The sequence below is a fragment of the Macrobrachium rosenbergii genome, chromosome 1, assembly GCF_040412425.1.
Source record: "Macrobrachium rosenbergii isolate ZJJX-2024 chromosome 1, ASM4041242v1, whole genome shotgun sequence".
In the NCBI taxonomy this organism is placed as follows: Eukaryota; Metazoa; Arthropoda; class Malacostraca; order Decapoda; family Palaemonidae; genus Macrobrachium; species Macrobrachium rosenbergii.
In genome coordinates this window covers 6,612,126-6,636,125 of record NC_089741.1, presented here as the reverse complement: position 1 = coordinate 6,636,125, position 24,000 = coordinate 6,612,126, and the positions used below count along the sequence as shown (strand labels likewise).

The window sequence follows — 24,000 nt, the reverse complement described above, 5'->3', positions numbered from 1 at the left end:
TCCATTATCAGTGGCATTTCATTAATTTCACTGAACATGGGAATGTTCCTTGCCAGCATTGTGTACCCATCATGGTCTACGACATGATGACTTGGAGGTGATGTCAAGTGCTCACCTCTTTTGTCCTTCTGACAAAGACAACACAAACTCCAGTTTGTTTTTCTACTGCTCAATATTGGATTGGCATCACATTCTACCATGATTTCACCTTTGATTAAGGCCGAGGGGTTATCCTTTTACCACCTTAAACAAAGCACACATTCCTGTATGGGATTCAACTAGGTTCGGTCTCCCTACACCTAGCCCGATCATTCATCCAGTGCCATTTAAGTCCCGTGTGATCTGTACACCATCCGGGTAAGTACATGAACCATCATGTACAGCCCCCATACCCTTGGCTCGGCTCTCCCGCGCTGGCACATCCTGTCTATTCAGGTGCGGCTATCTAACTATAGCTGGTCTGGGGCTGTTAGAAAGCATTTGGGACACTAAACTAAACTATACTACAACTACTAGTCTAAGACTACAGGATTAGTAAAGCTGGATTAGCTGGCACTGAACCCCATGCTGAGTTACACAGCAGTGATGTCACCAGTGTGCCCTGGTTGTGTGCAGACATACACTCTTTTACATTTATTAATTTTCCTTCAAAATTGATGAGTTATTCGAAAGAGATGGCCTCATTAGGATCTAAAACCACAGAAACCAAGATCCATGCTTAAAACGATAATTGTTGAACGGGCATTATTTCTCATTATAATTATTGTTTCTACCTTTTCTTGGCAGCCATATAGCCCCCATATTTAAAGGTAAACTGTACTGGGAAGCTACAGAAACATAATATTCACAAGAAATAGTATGGAAGAGCTTTACCATATTGCTAGAAGCAAATACATGCCATTCTAGTGAAAAATTAGCCAAAATCTGTCGATACTGGCCGCCATCTTGGAATTTGGCCGCCATATTAAATTTTTGCGTGGCCAGCGCCCTTTTCTGATAGAGGGAACTTTAAAGAGCACTTGTGCAAAATTTCATGCTTGTTTCACTATCTGAACGATTCTTATGAAATATGCAATTATCTGCTGCACTAATAGATGAGATTAAACCGAATGCTAGAAAAGGCTTTCTAATTGGAAAGGCGGTTACTGTTTTCGGAAAGGCTATCAGACGCACTAAAGGATGTGTCAGAGCCAAGTGGGATACTGACAGGAGACCTAAAAGACAAGAGAGGAATGGTCAAGGCCAGTTTTGTGGATGTTTTGGGTGGATAGGCTATACCTTAGGGTAAAGAAATCAGATGGGTGAAGCCGAAACCAAGGGTTGGAATTGTTGAGCGCAATGCTGGAAAATGAAGGGAAAAGTTGATAGCATAAAGAAGTGGGAAAGCTGAAATACAGGTAGCCTTTAGTATGATGAGAAGTGTAGACAGCATCAATGAAAAGGATTCAGCATGAAAGTTAGGGCTTGCTTAACACAATATAGGAGATGGAAAAGGGCTACTCAAAACAATTAAAACATGGAAACTGAAAGGTAAAGAAGTCAAAATACAGCAAATACAGCATGAGTAGGGCAGCATAAGTATGCCGGATGCCATCGGGAAGGGTTATGGACAGACTTGGTATTGAATGAAGATGTTCAAAGGCAACTGAAGAGAGGGGGAGAGATTTTAAGTTATGGCAAAGCACAGTGGGCCAGAACAGTAATATTTTGGACAAAATTATTTTTTGCTTTCACATCCAATCATTATTTTTCATTTTAATTTATAAACTTTTAGAGTATTGTATTTACAAGAATATTTAATAATATGAGTGATATGTTTACCCATTTTTTGTGTATTAGGTAAAATATAGTTTTAGAACTATATAACCATTGTATTTGGTACCTTTATTCAATGCAAAAAAAATAGGAATAAAAATATAAAAATAAGAGTATTTCTATCAAATGCTATGATTTTAAAGCTTTTTACAATATAATTTATTTTAATGAACGTAAGGAATAACATTTTCGTTATACGATTATACTACAGTATTATGAAAATAGAAATAAAAGCATTTAATTCGTTTCAAACAATCTAAAATAACAAGGAACTTTAACTCGCTTAAGACTACATGATACAAATCGAAGAGTATTTTGGACGATTAAAGTTTTTGCTTTCCTCAGGTAGTTCAGTTTCTGCAGGTCTGTCTACTCTTCTTAGGGAACTGACCAAGGGATTGGGTGAACAAAGTAATCTTCCCATTAAATCTTCATTTGTCTTTATTCGTGATGTTTTCCTTGTGAAAGATTCCCTAAACTTCTTGAAGTCTTTATTCTTTGTTTCTTGTGTCTCCTTAGATAATATGCCAATTGGTAATTGAAGTTGCCTATCACTGAAGCACCATGAATTAATAACAGATGCAAGCTTTGGGGCATGTAGTACCAGTTATATTTTTGCACATAAAATTTGGCAGTGTCCAAGCAAAACCTTTCAAATGTATCTGCATTGATATCAAGGCCAGGTGACAATGTTGATAAAATCACATAAAGTTTATAAACAAAGGATTGATCAAGGACAGTAATTTCGGATGCAATATCTGCATTTTTGAAAAACCTGCGAGCAGTATTTCCATCATTAGATCTGGTTTTGGCATATCAATTATTAAACCTACTTCATTATGAAAGCTTTTTTGAATCAATTCCTTCCTCTTATTTACTGACTCGTTTCTCCAGGAGTACGTGCTTGCCATTTCTGTATATCAGTTTTGTAAGATTAATGTAGGCAACATTCCATGCACCTGATCCACGCGTGAAGGGTAGGTAAGCCGTGTTTCAATGCTTCTTGACTTAAAGGACGGGTTTCCACTTCTTAGATGTTATTCAGGATTTTAGGAGAGGCTCCACATATAGAACAACACTGCATCGAATTTGTAACTGTTGATAGTGCTGTTGCCACTTTTCTATCAATCATGGTTAAACTTACATTGTGGTGAACTAATAATTCATCGGATATTTCAGTAGGTCGTAAGTTTGAAATACAATTTTCTATAAACTGTTCTTCATCTACTAACACTTGTCTAATTTCTTTCGAAAACTTGAATGTAATTGGTCGAATGAAGAGTGATGATGATGGTTTTGCGTTTTTCCAGATGAAAACCTTGTTTTCACGATTCAATAAAGTTACATTTAGCTTAAGGGGAACCATGCATGTTATATAAAGACTATTTTCTGCCGCAAGATTTCTTTCAACATTAGCCGAGAGGCTTTGCTTATCAATGCTTTGTCCTGATGTTCTATCAAAGCCAACTCTACACTCCAGGGATAACTTATCAACCGCTAAGTTTTCGAGCTTCTCAAAATCGAAGATTTTCATAATTCATTTAACTGTGTGATCAATCAAAGCCTAGAAATCTATTTCTGCATTATAATCTGAAATTCTCCATTCAAATGCAGGTGTTGGCAAACACACTTCTTTCGCTTCCCGGATTAAATTATAGGCTGGATAAAGTTTGATACTTCTTTCAGTAGCTCCAGACCTTAAGATTTGATAACATCTCTTACTTAGTGAACAACCAAATATTACCTGAGCCAATGCTTCTTCGGGACAGTATTCATTTTTGTCACCAAAAGTTATTTTCAATGGTATATTTGAAAGCTGTTCAGCTAAATTTTTGTACCCTATTGTTTTTAAAATCTTAGACGTAGCATAAAACATTCTTCCCGGCAAAGTGCATGAGCAATTTCTTTCCGCTCATTTGCAATGTTATTCAACCAATCAGTATATTTTTTTGTAAACTTAAATCTTGCTCCTTTGTACAGCTACCCATTTAGGTTTAAGATATTTGAGAAAATTAACAGATATTGACTCCAAAGTTTCAGTCATTCGTTACACTTAAAACAGTCTTCAGTGATATATATGAAAATGTGGAAATTGCAATAGCAGCACTAAAGATTTCCTTATGAAATGGCTCCATGTCTTTCCTAATATACAGGGCCTAGATATTTTCCTGCCCTAACCCAAGCAAACCTTTCGAACAGTTTTAAAATCCAAAACTCATAGCAACCCAACCCCCTCCAACTTTTTAGGCTTGGATTTGCCCCAGACCCATTGAAAGCACCATGTTTAAGACGATGAAGTACTCGTTGGCAACTCTCACCTTATGGCGTTCATTACTCAGAATCGTTGGTTACATTGCACGGTCATGATAGGGAAGTAGCGCCTCGGTTATTATTGCCCACGAAAGCTCCAAGTGCAAATTGGTGCAAAGAAAACAAGTATATTCACTTTCTACACAAGTTCTAGTATAATAAAATCCACAAGAGATATGAAGCAAATGCAAGCGAAAAAATTGCTGCATGCTTGTTTTTGTTAAAACAAAAATATTTTAAGTGCTTTTGTATATATCAGTATAACATGGATTAATTGCACGTTCTACACAATATTTGATATGTTTAGTCACATAAACAACATGTAGTAAACTTGTTGAAAATCTTTTATAAACTAATGAAATATGGACCTAATATCACAGATGCTACAGGCGCACAAATCTGATTTAGACTAATCATTACATACTGGGAGAGAATGTAGTTAGCCAATTGCGTCTAAAAACCATAGCACCAGCCAATCCCATAATACCTAAATAATGATATAGTATACGGTTCCTTTTCTAAAAATTATTCTAATTTACTTTTTTCATGTAATTTTGATAAAACTAAACAATATTTTTTTTGGTTTTTGTCCACCTCCTGGCCCACTGTGCAAAGGGAAGACAGGGAAAAGGATAGAGGAGGAAGCTACAAGTTATAAAAAAACATTTGGTTCAGCAAAGTCCTGTGAAAAGACAGAAATATGTTAAAAAAATAAAGATATGAAAGATGAAGATTTAAAAACTTTAGCTGAAAATAGTGGAACGATGCAGATAGTATTTTGAAGACCATTTGAGAGAAGAAAATAAACATGAACTGAAGGAATTTGGCTCGAGAGAGGGACCAGTACAGAACTAACGAAATATAAGTTTCATGACAATCCGGAATAACAAGTGACTTAATGAAAATAATGAGTGTCATCCACGAGCTTGCTAGAATAATAAAGGAAGAGATGGAACCAGTATAGTGGAGCCAGGGCCTCACAGTATGGTCTAGAAGGGAATGTTGGAGAAGGCAGTACTCTATAAATCTTTCAAATATAAAGAAAATAAACATGAAATGGAGAATGCTGGCAAAGGTGCAGGAGTGTAGACTGAGGAAAACGATTAAAATGGATAATGGTCAGTTTTGCTTCATGGCACGGATATTAGTAACAGGACAAGTACCACAAAGAGGAAGGTAGATATTATGTACCGCATATTTTTGGCACTTACAGATCCATTTGACAGAGTACCAGGACAAATTATCAAGTGGGCATTACGAAGGTAAATGGTTCCAAGAAAATCCATTAAGCTAATGATATTGTTGTACTATAGTAATAGATCTAGAGTGATGACAGTTGCCTGCAGGTGTATCTAGAAAATTTAAGATTAAAGTTAGTGTCCAGCAAGGATCAGGTCTGAACTCACTGCTGTTCATTGAAGTACTGAAAAAACTACCAGAAGCAAAGAAAAAAAAAGATTTTGGAGAGTTGCTTTACACAGATGACCTATTCCAAACAGCAGGCTCCAAGGAGTATGTGGTGGAAATGTATAAAAAGTGGAGTAGCCAGGAGAGGGCCGAAGATCAGTGTAAACGATAGAGAACTTGAGGTGACTGGAAAGGATGAAAAGGAAAAAGGGAAAGCGGTAAAGTAGCTGTGTGACTGCTGCAGGAAAGAGGTTGAACTCTGTACTGCATGCCAAATACAGTTGATGGTGTGAATAGGCATAGAATAAATAAACACAAAACTGTTGACAGTTAAGAAATGAGTGTTTAAAAAGTTCAGAGAACAAAAGGGCCACTGTTCTATATGAAGGGTGTATAGGCTACACACCATAAGAACAAAACTTGTAACACAGCTGCTTCATATCATATATTCTTTGACCGTGTTATAAAACACGGTCAAAGAATATATGATATGAAGTTGGGTGAATTTCGATCCCACAGATCTTTCGTGGAATTTAGCTAGACTCCCATAGATCTTTCATCAAATTTAGCTAATCCCCCATATATATTTCGTCAATTTTAGCTCAAATTCCATGGATCTTTCATCAAATTTACATAAACCACATAAATCTTTCGTCAAATTTAGCTAAACTCAAATAGATATTTCGCCAGATTTAGCTAAACACCCACAGATCTTTCGTCAAATTTAGCTAAACACCCATAGATCTTTCGTCAAATTTAGCTAAACACCCATAGATCTTTCGTCATATTTAACTAAACACCCATAGACCTTTTGTCAAATTTAGCTAAATTCACGTGGAACTTTTGTCAAATTTAGCTAAACCCCCATAGATATGTAGTCAATTTGAGCTAAACCCCCATAGAACTTTCGTCAGATTTAGCTAAACTTCTTCAAATTTAGCTAAACCCTAAGAGATCTTCCGTCAAATTTAGCTAAACCTTCACATGTCTTCATCAAATTTAGCTAAACTCCCACAGATCTTTCGTCAAATCTAGCAAAATCCCCATAGATCTTTGGCTAGATTTAGATAAACCTCAGAGATCTTTCATGAAATTTAGCTAAACTCTCATAGATCTTCATCAAATTTAACTAAACACTCATAGATCTTTCTTTAGATTTACCTAAACCCACATAGGTCTTTCATCAAATTTAGTTAAACCCCCATAGATCATTTGTCAAATTTAGGTTAACACCCATAGATATTTTGTCAAATTTAACTCAACGCCATAGATCTTTTGATAAATTTAACTAAACCCACATAGATATTTTGTCAAATTTAGCTCAACCCACATAGCCATTTTGTCAAATTTAGCTCAGCCCCATAGACATTTTGTCAAATTTAGCTAACCCCCATAGATCTTTTGTCAAATTTAGCTAAACTAACGTAGATATTTTGTCAAATTTAGCTAAACCCCAATAGGTCTTTTGTTAAATTTAGCTAAACCCACATAGATATTTTGTCAAATTTAGCTCAAACGCCCATAGACATTTTGTCAAATTTAGCTAAACCCCCATAGATATTTTGTCAAATTTATCCAAACCCCCATACACATTCTGTCAAATTTAGCTAAACCCCAATACACGTTCTGTCAAATTTAGCTAAACCCCAGTAGACCTTTTGTCTCTGTCAAATTTAGCTAAACCCCCATATATCTTTCGTCAAATTTAGCTAAACTCCCATGGATATTTTGTCAAATTTAGCTAAGCCTCCATAGATCATCGTCAAATTTATCTAAACCCATCATACAGCTTTATTATTTTTTTTAGCTAAACTTCCATACAGCTTTATTAAATTTAGCTAAACACCCATAGATATTTAGTCAAATTTAGCTAAACCCCAATGCATCTTTGTTTAAATTTAGCTAAGCCGCCATAGATCTTTCATCAGATTTAGCTAAAACTCAATAGATATTTTGCCAAATTTAGCTAAACTCTCATAGATCTTTCGGCAAATTTAGCTAAACCCACATAGATATTTTGTCAAATTTAGGTAAACCCTCATAGCTTTTCGTCAAATTTAGCTAAACCCACATAAATATTTTGTCAAATTTAGCTAAACCCCCATATTTCTTTTGTCAAATTTACTTAAACCAACAAAAATATTTTGTCAAATTTAGTTAAACTCCCATAGATCTTTCGTCAAATTTAGCTAAACCCACATAGATATTTTGTCAAATTTACCTAACCCCCATAGATCTTTTGTCAAGTTCAGCTAAACCCACATAGATATTTGGTAAATTTAGCTAAACCCCCATAGATCTTTAGCCAAATTTGGCTAAACCCCCGTAGATCGCTCATCAGATTTAGCTAAACCTCATAGATCGCTCATCAAATTTAGTTAAACCTACATAGATATTATGTTAATTTTAGCTAAACCCCCATAGATCTTTCGTCCAATTTAGTTAAACCCACATAGATATTTTGTCAAGTTTAGCTAAACCCCCATAGATATTTTGTCAAATTTAGCTAAACCCCCATATATCTTTCGTCAAATTTAGCTAAACTCACATGGATATTTTGTCAAATTTAGCTAAGCCTCCATAGGTCTTCGTCAAATTTATCTAAACCCACCACACTGCTTTATTCATTTTTTTAGCTAAACCTCCATACAACTTTATTAAATTTAGCTAAACTCCCATATAAATTTTTTCAAATATAGCTAAAACCCATAGATATTTAGTCAAATTTAGCTAAACCCCAATGCATCTTTGTTTAAATTTAGCTAAACCGCCATAGATCTTTCATCAGATTTAGCTAGAACTCAATAGATATTTTGTCAAATTTAGCTAAACCCCCATAGATATTTTGTCGAATATAGCTAAACCCACATAGATATTTTGTCAAATTTAGCTAAACCCCCATAGATATTTTGCCAAATTTAGCTAAATCCCCATCGATATTTTAGAAAATTTAGCTTAACCCGCATAGATATTTCGTCAAATTTAGCTAAACCCCCATAGGTATTTTGCCAGATTTAGATAAACCCCACGCATCTTTGTCAAATGTAGATAAATCCCCATTGATCTTTCTTCAAATTTAGCTAAGCCCCATAGATATTTTGTGAAATTTAGCTAAACCACCATGGATATTCTGTCAGATTTATCTAAACCCACATACATAGTCAAATGTAGCTAAACCCAGATAGATCTTTGTCAAACTTATTTAAAGCCTGTAGATATTTTGTCAGATTTAGCTAAACCCCCATAGATCTTTTTCGAACCTAGCTAAACCCACATAGATCTTCATCAAATTTAGGTTTTTGTCAAATTTAGCTAAACCCCATAGATATTTTGTCGGATTTAGCTAAACCCCCATAGATCTTTTGTCAAATTTAGCTAAACCCACATAGATATTTTGTCAAATTTAGCTAAACTCCCATAGATCGATCATCAGATTTAGCTAAGCTCCATAGATATTTTGTCAAATTTAGCTAACCCCCATAGATATTTTGTCAAATTTAGCTAAACTCCCATACACATTCTGTCAAATTTAGCTAACCCCCATAGATATTTTGTCAAATTTAGCTCAACTCTCATAGAGATTTTGTTAAATTTAGCTAAACACCCTTAGATCTTTTGTCAAATTTAGCTAAACCAAAGTAGATTTTTTGTCAAATTTAGCTAAACCCCAATAGAGCTTTTGTCAAATTTAGGTAAACCAACATAAATATTTTGTCAAACTTAGCTAAACTCTCATAGATCTTTCGCCAAATTTATCTAAACCCACATAGATATTTTGTCAAATTTAGCTAAACCCCCATATATATTTTGTCAAATTTACCTAAATCAGCATAGATATTTTGTCAAATTTAGTTAAACTCCCATACATCTTTCGTCAAATTTAGCTAAACCCACATAGATGTTTTGTCAAATTTAGCTAAACCCCCACAGATCTTTTGTCAAGTTCAGCTAAACCCACATAGATATTTGGTAAATTTAGCTAAACCTCCATAGATCTTTTGTCAAATTTAGCTAAACACCCATAGATCGCTCATCAAAGTTAGCTAAACCCCCATTAATATTATGTTGAATTTAGCTAAACTCCCATAGATCTTTCGTCCAATTTAGCTAAACCCACATAGATATTTTGTTAAATTTAGCTAAACCCCCATGTATCTCTCATCAAATTTAGCTAAACTCACATTGATATTTTGTCAAATTTAGCTAAGCCTCCATAGATCTTCGTCAAATTCATCTAAACCCACACCACACAGCTTTATTAATTTTTTTTGCTAAACCTCCATACAGCTTTATCAAATTTAACTAAACTACCATAGATATTTTGTCAAATATAGCTAAAACCCATAGATATTTAGTCAAATTTACCTAAACCCCAATGCATCTTTGTTTAAATTTAGCTAAACCGCCATAGATCTTTCATCAGATTTAGCTAAAACTCAATAGATATTTTGTCAAATTTAGCTAAACCCCCATAGATATTTTTTCAAATATAGCTACACCCATATAGATATTTTTTTTTTCAAATTTAGCTAAACCCCAAAGATATTTTGCCAAATTTAGCTCAATCCCCATCAATATTTTGTAAAATTTTGCTAAACCCCCATAGATATTTTGTCAAATTTAGCTAAACCACCATAGATATTTTGCCAAATTTAGATAAACCCCATGCATTTTTATCAAATTTAGATTAATCCCCATTGATCTTTCTTCAAATTTAGCTAAGCCCCATAGATATTTCGTGAAATTTAGCTAAACCACCATGGATTTTCTGTCAAATTCATCTAAACCCGAATAGATCGTCAAATGTAGCTAAACCCAGATAGATTTTTGTCGAACTTTGTTAAAGCCTGTGGATATTTTGTCAGCTTTAGCTAAACCTCCATAGATCTTTGTCAAATCTAGCTAAACCCACATAGATCTTCATCAAATTTAGCTAAACCTGAATAGATCTTTGTCAGATTTAGCTAAACCCTATAGATATTTTGCCAGATTTAGCTAAACCCCCATAGATCTTTTGTCAGATTTAGCTAAACCCACATAGATATTTTGTCAAATTTAGCTAAACCCCCATAGATCGATCATCAGATTTAGCTAAAACGCATAGATATTTTGTCAAATTTAGCTAAATCCCCATAGATCTTTCGTAAAAGTTAGCTAAACCCACATAGATATTTTGTCGTGTTTAGCTAAACCAACATAGATATTTTGTCAAATTTAGCTAAAACCCCATGTGTCTTTTGTCAAATTTAGCTAAACTCACATGGATATTTTGTCAAATTTAGCTAAACTTCTATAGGTCTTCATCAAATTTATCTTAACCCACCATACAGCTTTATTAATTTTTTTTTTTACCTAACCTCCATACAGCTTTATTAAATTTAGCTAAACCCACATAGATCTTTCGTCCAATTTAGCTAAACACCCATAGATATTTAGTCAGATTTAGTTAAACCCAAATTCACCTTTCTTTAAATTTAGCTAAACCCCATAGATCTATTTCCTACCAGATTTAGCTAAAAATCAATTGATATTTTGTCAAATTTAACTAAACCCCATAGATATTTTGTCAAATTTAACTAAACCCACATAGATATTTTGTCAAATTTAGCTAAACCCCCATAGATATTTTGCCAAATTTAGCTATATCCCCATAGACATTTTATCAAATTTAGCTAAACCCCATAGATGTTTTGTCAAATTTTGCTAAACCACCATAGATATTTTGCCAAATTTAGGTAAACCCCATACATCTTTATCAAATTTAGATAAATCCTCATTGATCTTTCTTCAAATTTAGCTAAACCCCATAGATATTTTGTCAAATTTAGCTAAACCCGCATGGATATTCTATCAAATTCAGCTAAACCCACATAGATTGTCAAATTTAGCTAAAACCCCATGTGTCTTTTGTCAAATTTAGCTAAACTCACATGGATATTTTGTCAAATTTAGCTAAACTTCTATAGGTCTTCATCAAATTTATCTTAACCCACCATACAGCTTTATTAATTTTTTTTTTACCTAACCTCCATACAGCTTTATTAAATTTAGCTAAACCCACATAGATCTTTCGTCCAATTTAGCTAAACACCCATAGATATTTAGTCAGATTTAGCTAAACCCAAATTCACCTTTCTTTAAATTTAGCTAAACCCCCATAGATCTATTTCCTACCAGATTTAGCTAAAAATCAATTGATATTTTGTCAAATTTAACTAAACCCCCATAGATATTTTGTCAAATTTAACTAAACCCACATAGATATTTTGTCAAATTTAGCTAAACCCCCATAGATATTTTGCCAAATTTAGCTATATCCCCGTAGACATTTTATCAAATTTAGCTAAACCCCCATAGATGTTTTGTCAAATTTTGCTAAACCACCATAGATATTTTGCCAAATTTAGGTAAACCCCATACATCTTTATCAAATTTAGATAAATCCTCATTGATCTTTCTTCAAATTTAGCTAAACCCCATAGATATTTTGTCAAATTTAGCTAAACCCGCATGGATATTCTATCAAATTCAGCTAAACCCATAGATTGTCAAATTTAGCTAAAACCCCATGTGTCTTTTGTCAAATTTAGCTAAACTCACATGGATATTTTGTCAAATTTAGCTAAACTTCTATAGGTCTTCATCAAATTTATCTTAACCCACCATACAGCTTTATTAATTTTTTTTTTTACCTAACCTCCATACAGCTTTATTAAATTTAGCTAAACCCACATAGATCTTTCGTCCAATTTAGCTAAACACCCATAGATATTTAGTCAGATTTAGCTAAACCCAAATTCACCTTTCTTTAAATTTAGCTAAACCCCCATAGATCTATTTCCTACCAGATTTAGCTAAAAATCAATTGATATTTTGTCAAATTTAACTAAACCCCCATAGATATTTTGTCAAATTTAACTAAACCCACATAGATATTTTGTCAAATTTAGCTAAACCCCCATAGATATTTTGCCAAATTTAGCTATATCCCCGTAGACATTTTATCAAATTTAGCTAAACCCCATAGATGTTTTGTCAAATTTTGCTAAACCACCATAGATATTTTGCCAAATTTAGGTAAACCCCATACATCTTTATCAAATTTAGATAAATCCTCATTGATCTTTCTTCAAATTTAGCTAAACCCCATAGATATTTTGTCAAATTTAGCTAAACCCCCATGGATATTCTATCAAATTCAGCTAAACCCACATAGATTGTCAAATTTACCTAAACCCAGATAGATCTTCGTCAAACTTAGCTAAAGCCCTATTATATTCTGTCAGATTTAGCTAAACCCACATAGATCTCCGTCAAATATAGTTAAACCCACATAGATCTTCATCAAATTTAGCTAAACCGAAATAGATCTTTGTCAACTTTAGCTAAACCCCATAGATATTTTGTCCGATTTAGCTAAACCCACATAGATCTTTTGCCAAATTTAGCTAAACCCACATAGATCTTCATCATATTTAGCCAAATCTCCAGGGTCATTTGTCAAATTTAGCTAAAATAACATAGATATTCAAGAAATTTAGCTAAACCCCCATAGATATTCATGAAGTTTAGCTAAACCCCCATAGATATTTTGTCAAATTTAGCTAAGCCCCTTAGGTATTTTGTCAAATTTAGCTAAACCCTATAGATCTTTCTTCAATTTTGATAAACTCCTTTAGATCTTTCTTCAAATTTAGATAAACTCCCACAGATCTCTCATAAGATTTAGCTAAACTCCCATTGATTTTTCATTAATTTTAGGTAAAGGCTTATAGGTAGTTCGTCAAATTTGACTAAACTACCATGGATATTTCACAAGTTCAGCTATTGGGGTTCAGCTAAACTTAACAAACTATCTATGAGAGTTTAGCTAAATATGACTAAAGACCTATGGGGACTTAGCTAAATTCGATGAAAGATCTATGAGGTTTTAGCTAAATTTGACGAAAGATCTACGGTGGTTTAGGTAAATTTAATGAAAGATCTATTTGAGTTTAGGTAAATTTCACGAAAGATCTATTTGAGTTTAGGTAAATTTCACGAAAGAGCCATGGGGGTTTAGCTAAATTGCACCATAGATCTATGGGCGTTTAGACAAATTTGATGAAAGATCTATGGGGTTTAGCTAAATTTCACGAAAGATGCATGGGGATTTATCTAAATTTCCCGAAAAATCTACAGGGGTTTAGCCTAAATTTCACGAAAGATCCATGTGTGGTTTAGCTAAATTTCACGAAAGATCTAAGGGGGTTTAGTAAATTTCACGAAAGATCTATGGGGAGGTTTAGCTAAATTTCACGAAAGATCTATGGGGGCTTTAGCTAAATTTCACGAAAGATCTATGGGGCTTAGCTAAATTTCATGAAAGATTTATGGGGGGATTAGCTAAATTTCATGAAAGATCTATGGGGGCTTTAGCTAAATTTCACTAAAGATCTATGGGGCGCTTAGCTAAATTTCACGAAAGATCTATGGGGGGTCTAGCTAAATTTCACGAAAGATCTATGGGGGGTTTAGCTAAATTTCACGAAAGATCTATGGGGGTTTAGCTAAATTTCACCATAGATCTATGGGCGTTTAGACAAATTTGATGAAAGATCTATGGGGGTTTAGCTAAATTTCACGAAAGATATATGGGGGGTTTATCTCAGTTCCACGAAAGATCTATAGGGGTTTAGCTAAATTTCACGAAAGATTTATGTGGGCTTTAGCTAAATTTCACGAAAGATCTAAGAGAGGCTTAGATAAATTTCCCGAAAGATCTATGGGGGGTTTAACTAAATTTCACGAAAGATCTATGGGGGCTTTAGCTAAATTTCACAAAAGATCTATGGGGGCTTTAGCTAAATTTCACGAAAGATCTATGGGGGCTTTAGCTAAATATCACAAAAGATTTATAGGGGTTTTAGCTAAATGTCACGAAAGATCTATGGCGGTTTAGCTAAATTTCACGAAAGATCTATGAGGGTTTAGCTAAATTTCACGAAGGATCTATGGGGGGTTTAGCTAAATTTCACAAAAGATCTGTAGGGGCTTAGCTAAATTTCACGGAAGATCTCTGGGACTTAGCTAAATTTCACGAAAGATCTAGGGGGCTTAGCTAAATTTCATGAAAGATCTATGGTGCTTAACTAAATTTCACGAAAGATCTATGGGGTTATAACTAAATTTCACGAAAGATCTATGGGGGCTTTAGTTAAATTTCACGAAAGATATGGGGGGCCTAGCTAAATTTCACGAAAGATCTATGGGGTTTAGCTAAATTTCACGAAAGACATATGGGGACTTAGCTAAATTTCACGAAAGATCTATTGGGGGTTTAGCTAAATTTCACGAAAGATCCATGGAGGCATAGCTAAATTTCACGAAAGATCTATTGGGGTTTAGCTAAATTTCACGAAAGATCTATGTTGGTTTAGCTAAATTTCACGAAAGGTATGTGGGGGGTTTACCTAGATTTCACGAAAGATCTATGGGGGTTTAGCTAAATTTCACGAAAGATCTATGGTGGTTTAGCTAAATTTCACGAAAGATCTATTGGGGCTTTAGCTAAATTTCACGAAAGGTATGTGGGGGGGTTTACCTAGATTTCACGAAAGATGGTAGTTTAGCAAAATTTCATGACAGATATATGGGAGATTAGCTAAATATCACGAAAGATCTATGGGGGCTTCGATAAATTTCACGAAAGATCTAAGGGGCATAGCTAAATTTCACAAAATATCTATGGGGGTTTAGTTAAATATCACAAAAGATCTACGAGGACTTTAGCTAAATTTCACGAAAGATCTATGTGGGCTTTAGCTAAATTTCACGAAAGATCTACGGGGGCTTTAGCTAAATTTCACGAAAGACCTATGGGGGCTTTAGCTAAATTTCACGAAAAATCTATGTGGGGCTTAGCTAAATTTCACGAAAGACGTATGGGGACTTAGCTAAATTTCACGAAAGGTCTACGGGGGGTTTAGCTAAATTTCACGAAAGATCTAAGGGGGTTTAGCTAAATTTCACAAAAGATCTATGGGAGGTCTAGCTAAATTTCACCATAGATCTATGGGTGTTTAGATAAATTTGATGAAAGATCTATGGCAGTTTAGCTGAATTTCACGAAAGATCTATGGGGGCTTAACTAAATTTCACGAAAGGTCTGAGGAGGGTTTAGGTAAATTTCACGAAAGATCTATGTGGGCTTTAGCTAAATTTCACGAAAGATATATGGGTGGTTTAGCTAAATTTCACGAAAGAGCTATAAGGGGATAGGTAAATTTCATGAAAGATCTATGGGGGTTTAGCTAAATTTCACGAAAGATCTATGTGGGCTTTAGCTAAATTTCACGAAAGATATATGGGTGGTTTAGTTAAATTACACGAAAGAGCTATAAGGGGTTTAGGTAAATTTCACGAAGGATCTGTGGGGGTTTAGCTAAATTTCACAAAAGATCTATGGGTGGTTTAGCTAAATTTCACGAAAGATCTATGGGGCCTTAGCTAAATTTCACGAAAGATCTATTGGGGTTTTAGCTAAATTTCACGAAAGATATATGGGGGGTTTAACTAAATTTCACGGCAGATCTATGGGGGCTTAGCTAAATTTCACGAAAGATCTATGGGGGTTTAGCTAAATTTCACGAAAGATCTATGGGGTCTTAGCTAAATTTCACGAAAGATCTATGGGGGTTTAGCTAAATTTCACGAAAGACCTATGGGGCTTAGCTAAATTCCACGAAAGATCTATGAGGGTTTAGTTAAATTTCACGAAAGGTCTATGGGGCTTAGCTAAATTTCACAAAAGATCTATGGGGTTTAGGTAAATTTCACGAAATATCTATGGGGGTTTAGCTAAATTTCACGAAAGATTTATGGGAGTTTAGCTAAATTTCACGAAAGATCTATGGGGGTTTAGTTAAATTTCACGAAAGATTTATGGGAGTTTAGCTAAGTTTCACGAAAGATCTATAGGGCTTTAGTTAAATTTCACTAAAGATCTATGGGGTGTCTAGCTAAATTTCACGAAAGATCTATGGGGGCTTAGCTAAATTTCACAAAAGATCTATGGAGGCTTTAGCAAAATTTCACGAAATATCTATGGAGGGCTTAGCTAAATTTCACGAAAGATCGATGGGGTATTTAGATAAATTACACGAAAGATGTATGGGGGCTTTAGCTAAATTTCACGAAAGATACATGAGGGGTTTAGCTAAGTTTCACGAAAGATCTATGGGGGCTTCGCTAAATTTCACGAACGATCGGTGGGGGTTTAGCTAAATTTCACGAAAGATCTATGGGGGTTTAGCTAAATTTCACGCAAGATCTATGGTGGGTTTAATTAAATTTTATGAAAGATCTATTGGGGCTTTAGGTAAATTTCACGAAAGTTCTATGGGGGCTTAGCTAAATTTCACGAAAGATCTATGTGGGCTTAGCTAAATTTCACGAAAGATCTATGGGTGCTTAGCTAAATTTCACGAAAGATCTATGGAGGGCTTAGCTAAATTTCACGAAAGATCTATTGGGGCTTTAGGTAAATTTCACGAAAGATCTATGGGGCTTTAGCTAAATTTCACGAAAGATGTATGGGGGTCTTGACTAAATTTCATGAAAGATCTAAGGGGATTTAGCTAAATTTCACGAAAGATCTATGGGGGGTTTATTTAAATTTCACGAATTATCTATGGTGGGCTTAGTTGAATTTCACAAAAGATCTATGGTGGTTTAGCTAAATTTCACGAAAGATCTATGGGAGCTTTAGCTAAATTTCACGAAAGATCTATGGGAGGTTTAGCTAAATTTCCCGAGAGATCCATGGGGGTTTAGCTAAATTTCACAAAAGATCTATGGGGGCTTTAGGTAAATTTGATGAAAGATCTACGGGAGTTTAGCTAAGTTTTATGAAACATCTATGTGGGTTACCTAAACCCCCATAGATCTTTCGTCAAATCTACCTCAACCATGTTAAGAGAAAACTGTAAAAGATATTTTGTAGATGCTAATATGGTACTGAGATCAGACGCCTCAGGCGAAGATCAGACGCCTCAGGCGAAGATCAGATGCCTCAGGCGAAGATCAGACGCCTCAGGCGAAGAGAGGGCAATTTAAAATTTTGAAGGGAAACCGCCAAGAACTGGATAGAGGCTAAATGTATAAATGTCCGATGCACTCGCAAGTAATTGAGTTAGAAAAGAGGAAAAAATCTGAGAGAATAAGAAGAGCTTTACCTCTTTAACTAAAATTGTAGGGAAATTTTTTTGTTGCCCTCACGTCTCTTACAAAAAAATGAGAACGATGGAGAAAATATAAAGTAATTATGCTTACTGAATAGACCTTTATAGAAGGCTATGGTAATTATATATGGTTTATCACCATGAATTAACACACATAGACTTAATCTCTTACTATAGCCTTTGGATTTTACTTGCCCAAGCAAAGCCTCATTCATATACAGTAGATTCCAATGAAACCTACAAGACATTCAGGAATGATGCTGCCACTTTCACTATACACAATTATTTTTCCTGTGGAAAAATTGCAAAATTACAAATTTATATTATTCTCACACCCATATCAATTATATACAAGTAAAAAATGCGCCGAAGTTTCTTCAGCTCAATCGAGTTTTCTGTAAAGTGTATAATTCTGTATGAAACTTTCAGCCATGGACCATGAAACTCAGCCACAGTCCGGTGGTGGCCTCAGCCACGGCCCATGAAATTCAGCCAAGGTCCGTTGGTGGCCTGTGTTTTTGGTACCTATATCGGTGCCAGAAGTACGATCATGGCTAAATTTAACATTAAATAAAATAAAAACTGCTGAGGAGGCTAGAGGGCTGCAATTTGGTATGTTTGATGATTGGAGGGTGGATGATCAACATACCAATTTGCAGCCCTCTAGTCTCAGTAGATTTTGAGGGCAGACAGAAAAAGTGCAGACGGAGAGACAAAACTAAAAAACAAGTAAAGCCGATGCATCGTTAATTTAGGTCTAAACACTTTTAAATTTCATAAAACCCAGACCTGTTCCTGACTGGTGCATACTAGCTGAGCCAGAAAACTAGCCTCCCACATCAATGTTGAAGTGCGCATGCGCAGGCAGTTTGGCCGGTGGCTCATCGATTGAGATGAGCTATTTGCTCAGGCCGCCTTCGCAGGCATGAAAAACTACGCAAGTTGCTCACATTAACGTTCAGTTTTGCCTGCACAGGCCGACTGTGCAGTCATAACTGCGCAGGTATAATTGAACGTTAGTGGCGGCCTTTAGTTCTTGAAAACATTGTGATGGTTTAAACTGTATGATTCATTAGCGTTTTCTGAACATTCTGAGTTTGTTCAAATTTCCTAAAGGAAAACTATAGATAGAGTCGCTAAACGTCTGGTAAAATAGACGATATAGAACAAGAGAAATAGGTTGGAAACTTCTTCGTGATTTTGCGTATCTTCTGTTGAAACGCCTGTTTAAATATCATGGACTCTTCTGGTCTACCTTTTCTATATAGACAAGATAGCCATTTGAATTGCAATACTATAGAACTCCCTGCACAGTATGAAGCAAATGCCGTTCAGAATATGGAAGGAATATGGAATTTGGGCCAGAGGCCAAGCGTTGGGACCTTTGATGTCACTGAGCACTGAAAGGGAAATGAAGAGTACAAAGGTTCGAAAGGTGAACAGGAGGAAAACCTCGCGGTTGCACTATGAAGCCATTCTTGGGAGACGGTGGAAAGTAAGATGGAAGAAAGAGACCATGAACTGGGGTACCGTAAAAGGTTGCAGCTAGGGCCTGAAAGGAAGCTGCAAAGAGCCATAAGTAATGCCCACAGCTCACTGCGTGAGGTGCACTGATGACATTACACCGCTACGGGGGCCGTGCAGAATATAATGACAAACAAAGGAGAAGAGAGCGTTCGGAATTTTGAGGATATAAAAACATTGCAATTTGGAGTTTAATTTTCTTTAGCAAAATAGATATGGATCGACGTGGACAGAGGACATAGGGAAAGATTCTGCTAAGTTCGCTGAAAAAGATTTTCGTGGCATTATTAGTGCCTTAGAGTAGTCTAATAATTCAGTCCTTAGTTATGTATACAATAAAATCAACAAATACAGTATATACACCATAAGTATGTTAATTAGAATATGGCAGATATTCATGGTAGGATACAATTTTGTTAAAAATTAAAGTGAGAAAAAATTTGCTATGATGCATATTAAATAATTACTTTGATATCTGGGTGTGATTTTACAGTCATTAAAAGGAGAGAGGCAGCCATCAGTGGGAAAGAATGATAAAAATGGAGTGAAAAAATGGAACATGTTTGAACAAAATTTTTCTACTCAGAAATGTTTTAGCTACCCATAACACCTTCTATGTACTCGTACTTCTTGCACGGTTTGAAATAAGCAAATGACAATGCTTAATCTAAAAGACAAGAAACAAGTGTTGATATTGAAAAGTTTTCACCTTGAACACTGCTTGGCTACGGTGAGTAAATATCATATAGTAAAGGTATTATGCAAATGCCACAATATAATGTTCGTAAGATAATTGCCCACTATCTGTTGTATGAAAATTTATTTTATACTTGTTTAAGAGAATAGTAACTTCACATGAAACAGAAAAAAACCTGCCAAAAGACAAAAGATGTAGGTAAGAATTTCGCATCAGTACATGATGACAGCATTCATGATCTCACCCTTTACTTAAGTACGAATAGACTCGGCCTACAGCTGAGAGCTGAGGCTGGAGCCTTAATTTTTTCATGGATTTTTAACAATACAATGGATATAAAGGATTTGGACTTGTTGTATGGTAATCCAGGTGTTGTAACCAAACTTGTTAACTAATCTCTCTCTCTCTCTCTCTCTCTCTCTCTCTCTCTCTCTCTCTCTCTCTCTCTCTCTCTCTCTCTCTCTCAGGTGTTCCAAATTGGCTCAGAACAAATACCAATTGGAGAAGTGAAGTCAGAGACGCCCAATTTCAACTTGGCCAACCTCCGCCCTGCAACACCCTATAAGATAGTCATAGTTGCCGCCAACAACATGGGCACCTCCAGGGTCATTGAGCTGAAAACCTTCACTTCACGAGTCCTGGAAACTCAGCAGGAAACTAATGCAGGTCAGACATCGTAAGCAAAATTTGATGTTCCATGACACTGAGGTTCATGACAACTAAGACGTTAATTTGCTTAAAAAGATATTCCGTAGTAAGCTCCTGATTATAATTAAAACTTAGTCGCAGTCAGATGTCATATAACTAATGGCAAATTATTTATATGAATATTACCCTGTTCCTGATCTCCACAATGTTTTCCCAGTGCATCTTTGAATTTCCAGCACTATCTTGCAGTACAAATAAGCTCTTTCTCAGGTTCCTCGTAATGGCGTTTCCTTTGCTCAGATCAGTCCAGAAATCTCATTAGAGTAATAAAGAAAAGTGTTGTGCACATCAAATAACAATAGGATAAGGACAGTCATGAGAAGGAATATATTAGCCGTCTTGATATTAGAATGAATGATGAAATGACATTAGGCTACATGAGAAAAAATTAATACGGTTAAATCTTTCAGATATTTAGGAGCAATTATCTCTAGTACGAGTTCTCTTGAGTTGAAATTTAGCGAAAGATAGAAAAGCCCAATCAAACAAGATTTGAAAATCAAATAGACTGAAATTACATAAAGAGTAAGATTTGTAATACTATATAGAATGAACTTTGTGTGACAGTAAAACTATATCTAAAAGATTTCGTCGATTTGATAATAAGGCTTCAAGAAGAACATTACGAGACAAATGGTAGGATAGCATTGGACATGATGCCATGGGAAATATTAGGGAAATTCCGTAATGTTGAGGAAAGGAGATACAGAGGGCCAGGAGGTATCCTTCACACAACCCCTGTGAGAATCGCGTCAACTGGATTCCTGTCAGCACCGAAGGGTTGGAAGGTCCACACCTACTTGGTGAGAACTATGAGAAGGGAAAATGGAGATGAATGGACCTTTGTGGAAGTTAACGCACAGGAAAACCACGAGTGCAAAGTGGCGAGTTCCGCAGAGGCCCTTTTCGCCACACGACCTTGGAGGCGATGATGCTGACGGTGATGATGATAATTAGAATTTTGGTTGGCACTAAACTACTTCTACTGTCTTCTCTGACCATATTCTATTCTATGTAATAATGATCACATTTTCGCTGACGATTGGCAATCGATTTTTATACAGGCAATCACAGGTGAAAGTTTATTGAAATGAAACAAAAAATTGTTGGGCAATTCATTTGAATTGCTGATCTTAGTTGCCAATGGACATCTTGTTCTCTTTGTTTTCTGTAAGCAATCGTAGTCTGGTTAAAGCAAGTCAACCAAGCTTGTTTAAAATCATGAGATTACGAAATCAAGAGATCTGAATTTTACAGAGCGTATATTTGAATAGTAACTTTTAAACAATAATTCATGAGGCCTTTCAAAAATTCGGTAGTGTTTATTTATAAACCCTGATATTGAAACAGCTAATTAAGCCATTTTTGGGCTCATTTTTTACTCATTCTCCTTTCAGAAGCGGCGCGCGATCGAGAAAAGGAAATGGGAATCCCTGCGGTTGTGCTTGTAGGTGGAGGAGTGATGCTGGTTCCGCTCATCGTTGTCATTATTGTGGTTATTCGGCTGAAAGTTTCTCGGCATTCCCACATGCGGAGAAGAAATGATCAGGGTGGGAGGCCGTCATCCGCACGCCCCATGGACACTCCTTACACGGAATTCGCTCACGAGATCTCTGCGGACATCGATGAATGCGATCCTGACATCCTTTCTCATACACCAGGTTTTTGATCTTCTATTTAGTTTTAAAAAAACCCGTTTTTTTTCATTTAATATCTTGGTAACCGGATTCATTTGACCACACACACACACACACACTTATATATATATATATATATATATATATATATATATATATATATATATATATATATATATATATATATATATATATATATATATATATATATATATTTATATATATATATATATATACATAGATATATATGTATATACATATATACATACATAGATACATATATATATATATATATATATATATATATATATATATATATGTATATATATATATATAATATATATACAAATGTATATATGTGTGTGTATATCTATATTTATAAATACACACACACTCACACACACATAAACTATATGTACTTGACTTGTTACGTGCAAATATCCAAGCGTCAACAATCATTCAAGCCATAGCACTTTCTTTTTCCCGTAAAGGTAAATTTACTAATATTAATTTTGCTATCAATATTTACTAATATATATATATATATATATATATATATATATATATATATATATATATATATATATATATGTGTGTGTGTGTGTGTGTGTGTATATATATATATATTTATATACACACACTAGGTGACCAATCCAGTGCTGCCCGGGAAAACTCTGGATGACAACCAGTGAACTCTTTCTCTCCCTCTCCCTAACACCCCCTATGCTCTCTCTCTCTCTCTCTCTCTCTCTCTCTCTCTCTCTCTCTCTCTCTCTCTCTCTTATTCCTGTTAAGACAGTTGCTTCAGTTACATTGCCTAACATTTTTTACATTTTATATTTCACCCCCCATTCCTATAGGGGCTGAACTTGGACTTAAAGGGCATCGGGAGTGTCACTTTTCATCTCAATGACCTCAAAAACTATGGATAAAACACTAATAACTGTTGTTTTCAGTTATTTTTACATGTCACACCCTTCCCACCCCCAACCCTCTTTAGTGCAAGTGATGTCTTACCCCAACAGTATTCTTTTCCAGATAGTAAGTCATACATATATACCAAAATGAGGTATGATAAACCCATAGAGTTTATTCAGTTACTAAGTCTATGGGCAGAACCAGCTCTGTTTCAGGGAAGCCCTTCCCACCCCCACCCCCTTTAGTGCCCTTTGGTGTTAGTGATGTCTTACCCCCACGTTATTCTTTGCCAGATAGTAAGTCATATGAATACCAAGTTTGGTTGAAATTGCTCAATGCATTTCAGAGTTATGCTGGAACACACACACATACATGCATACTCATACATCCACTTATATACACTGTATATATATATATATATATATATATATATATATATATATATATATATATATATATATATATATATATATATATATATACATATATATATATATATATATACATATATATATACATATATATATACATATATATATACATATATATATATATATATATATATATATATATATATATATATATATATATATATATATATATATATATATATATATATATATATATATATATATATATATATATATATATATATATATATATATATACACATTATATATATATATATATATTCTTAAGTGGGCCTTCGGCTGATGAGTTAATTATCATTTACTGTAATTTATGTAGCCCTGCTCTACCTAAG

The 24,000-nt window shown here is 34.8% G+C and overlaps 1 protein-coding gene across 1 annotated transcript in view; it reads left to right on the top strand.

Annotated features, from left to right (window-relative positions):
* The window catches only part of LOC136851922 (uncharacterized), a 489,330-nt gene that overhangs the window by 408,467 nt on the left and 56,863 nt on the right, over nt 1–24,000 (top strand). Inside the window, exons 13-14 of the mRNA XM_067126612.1 lie at nt 20,442–20,640; nt 22,080–22,343. Coding sequence (XP_066982713.1) covers nt 20,442–20,640; nt 22,080–22,343 — 463 coding nt within the window. The remainder of the gene's footprint in view (nt 1–20,441; nt 20,641–22,079; nt 22,344–24,000) is intronic.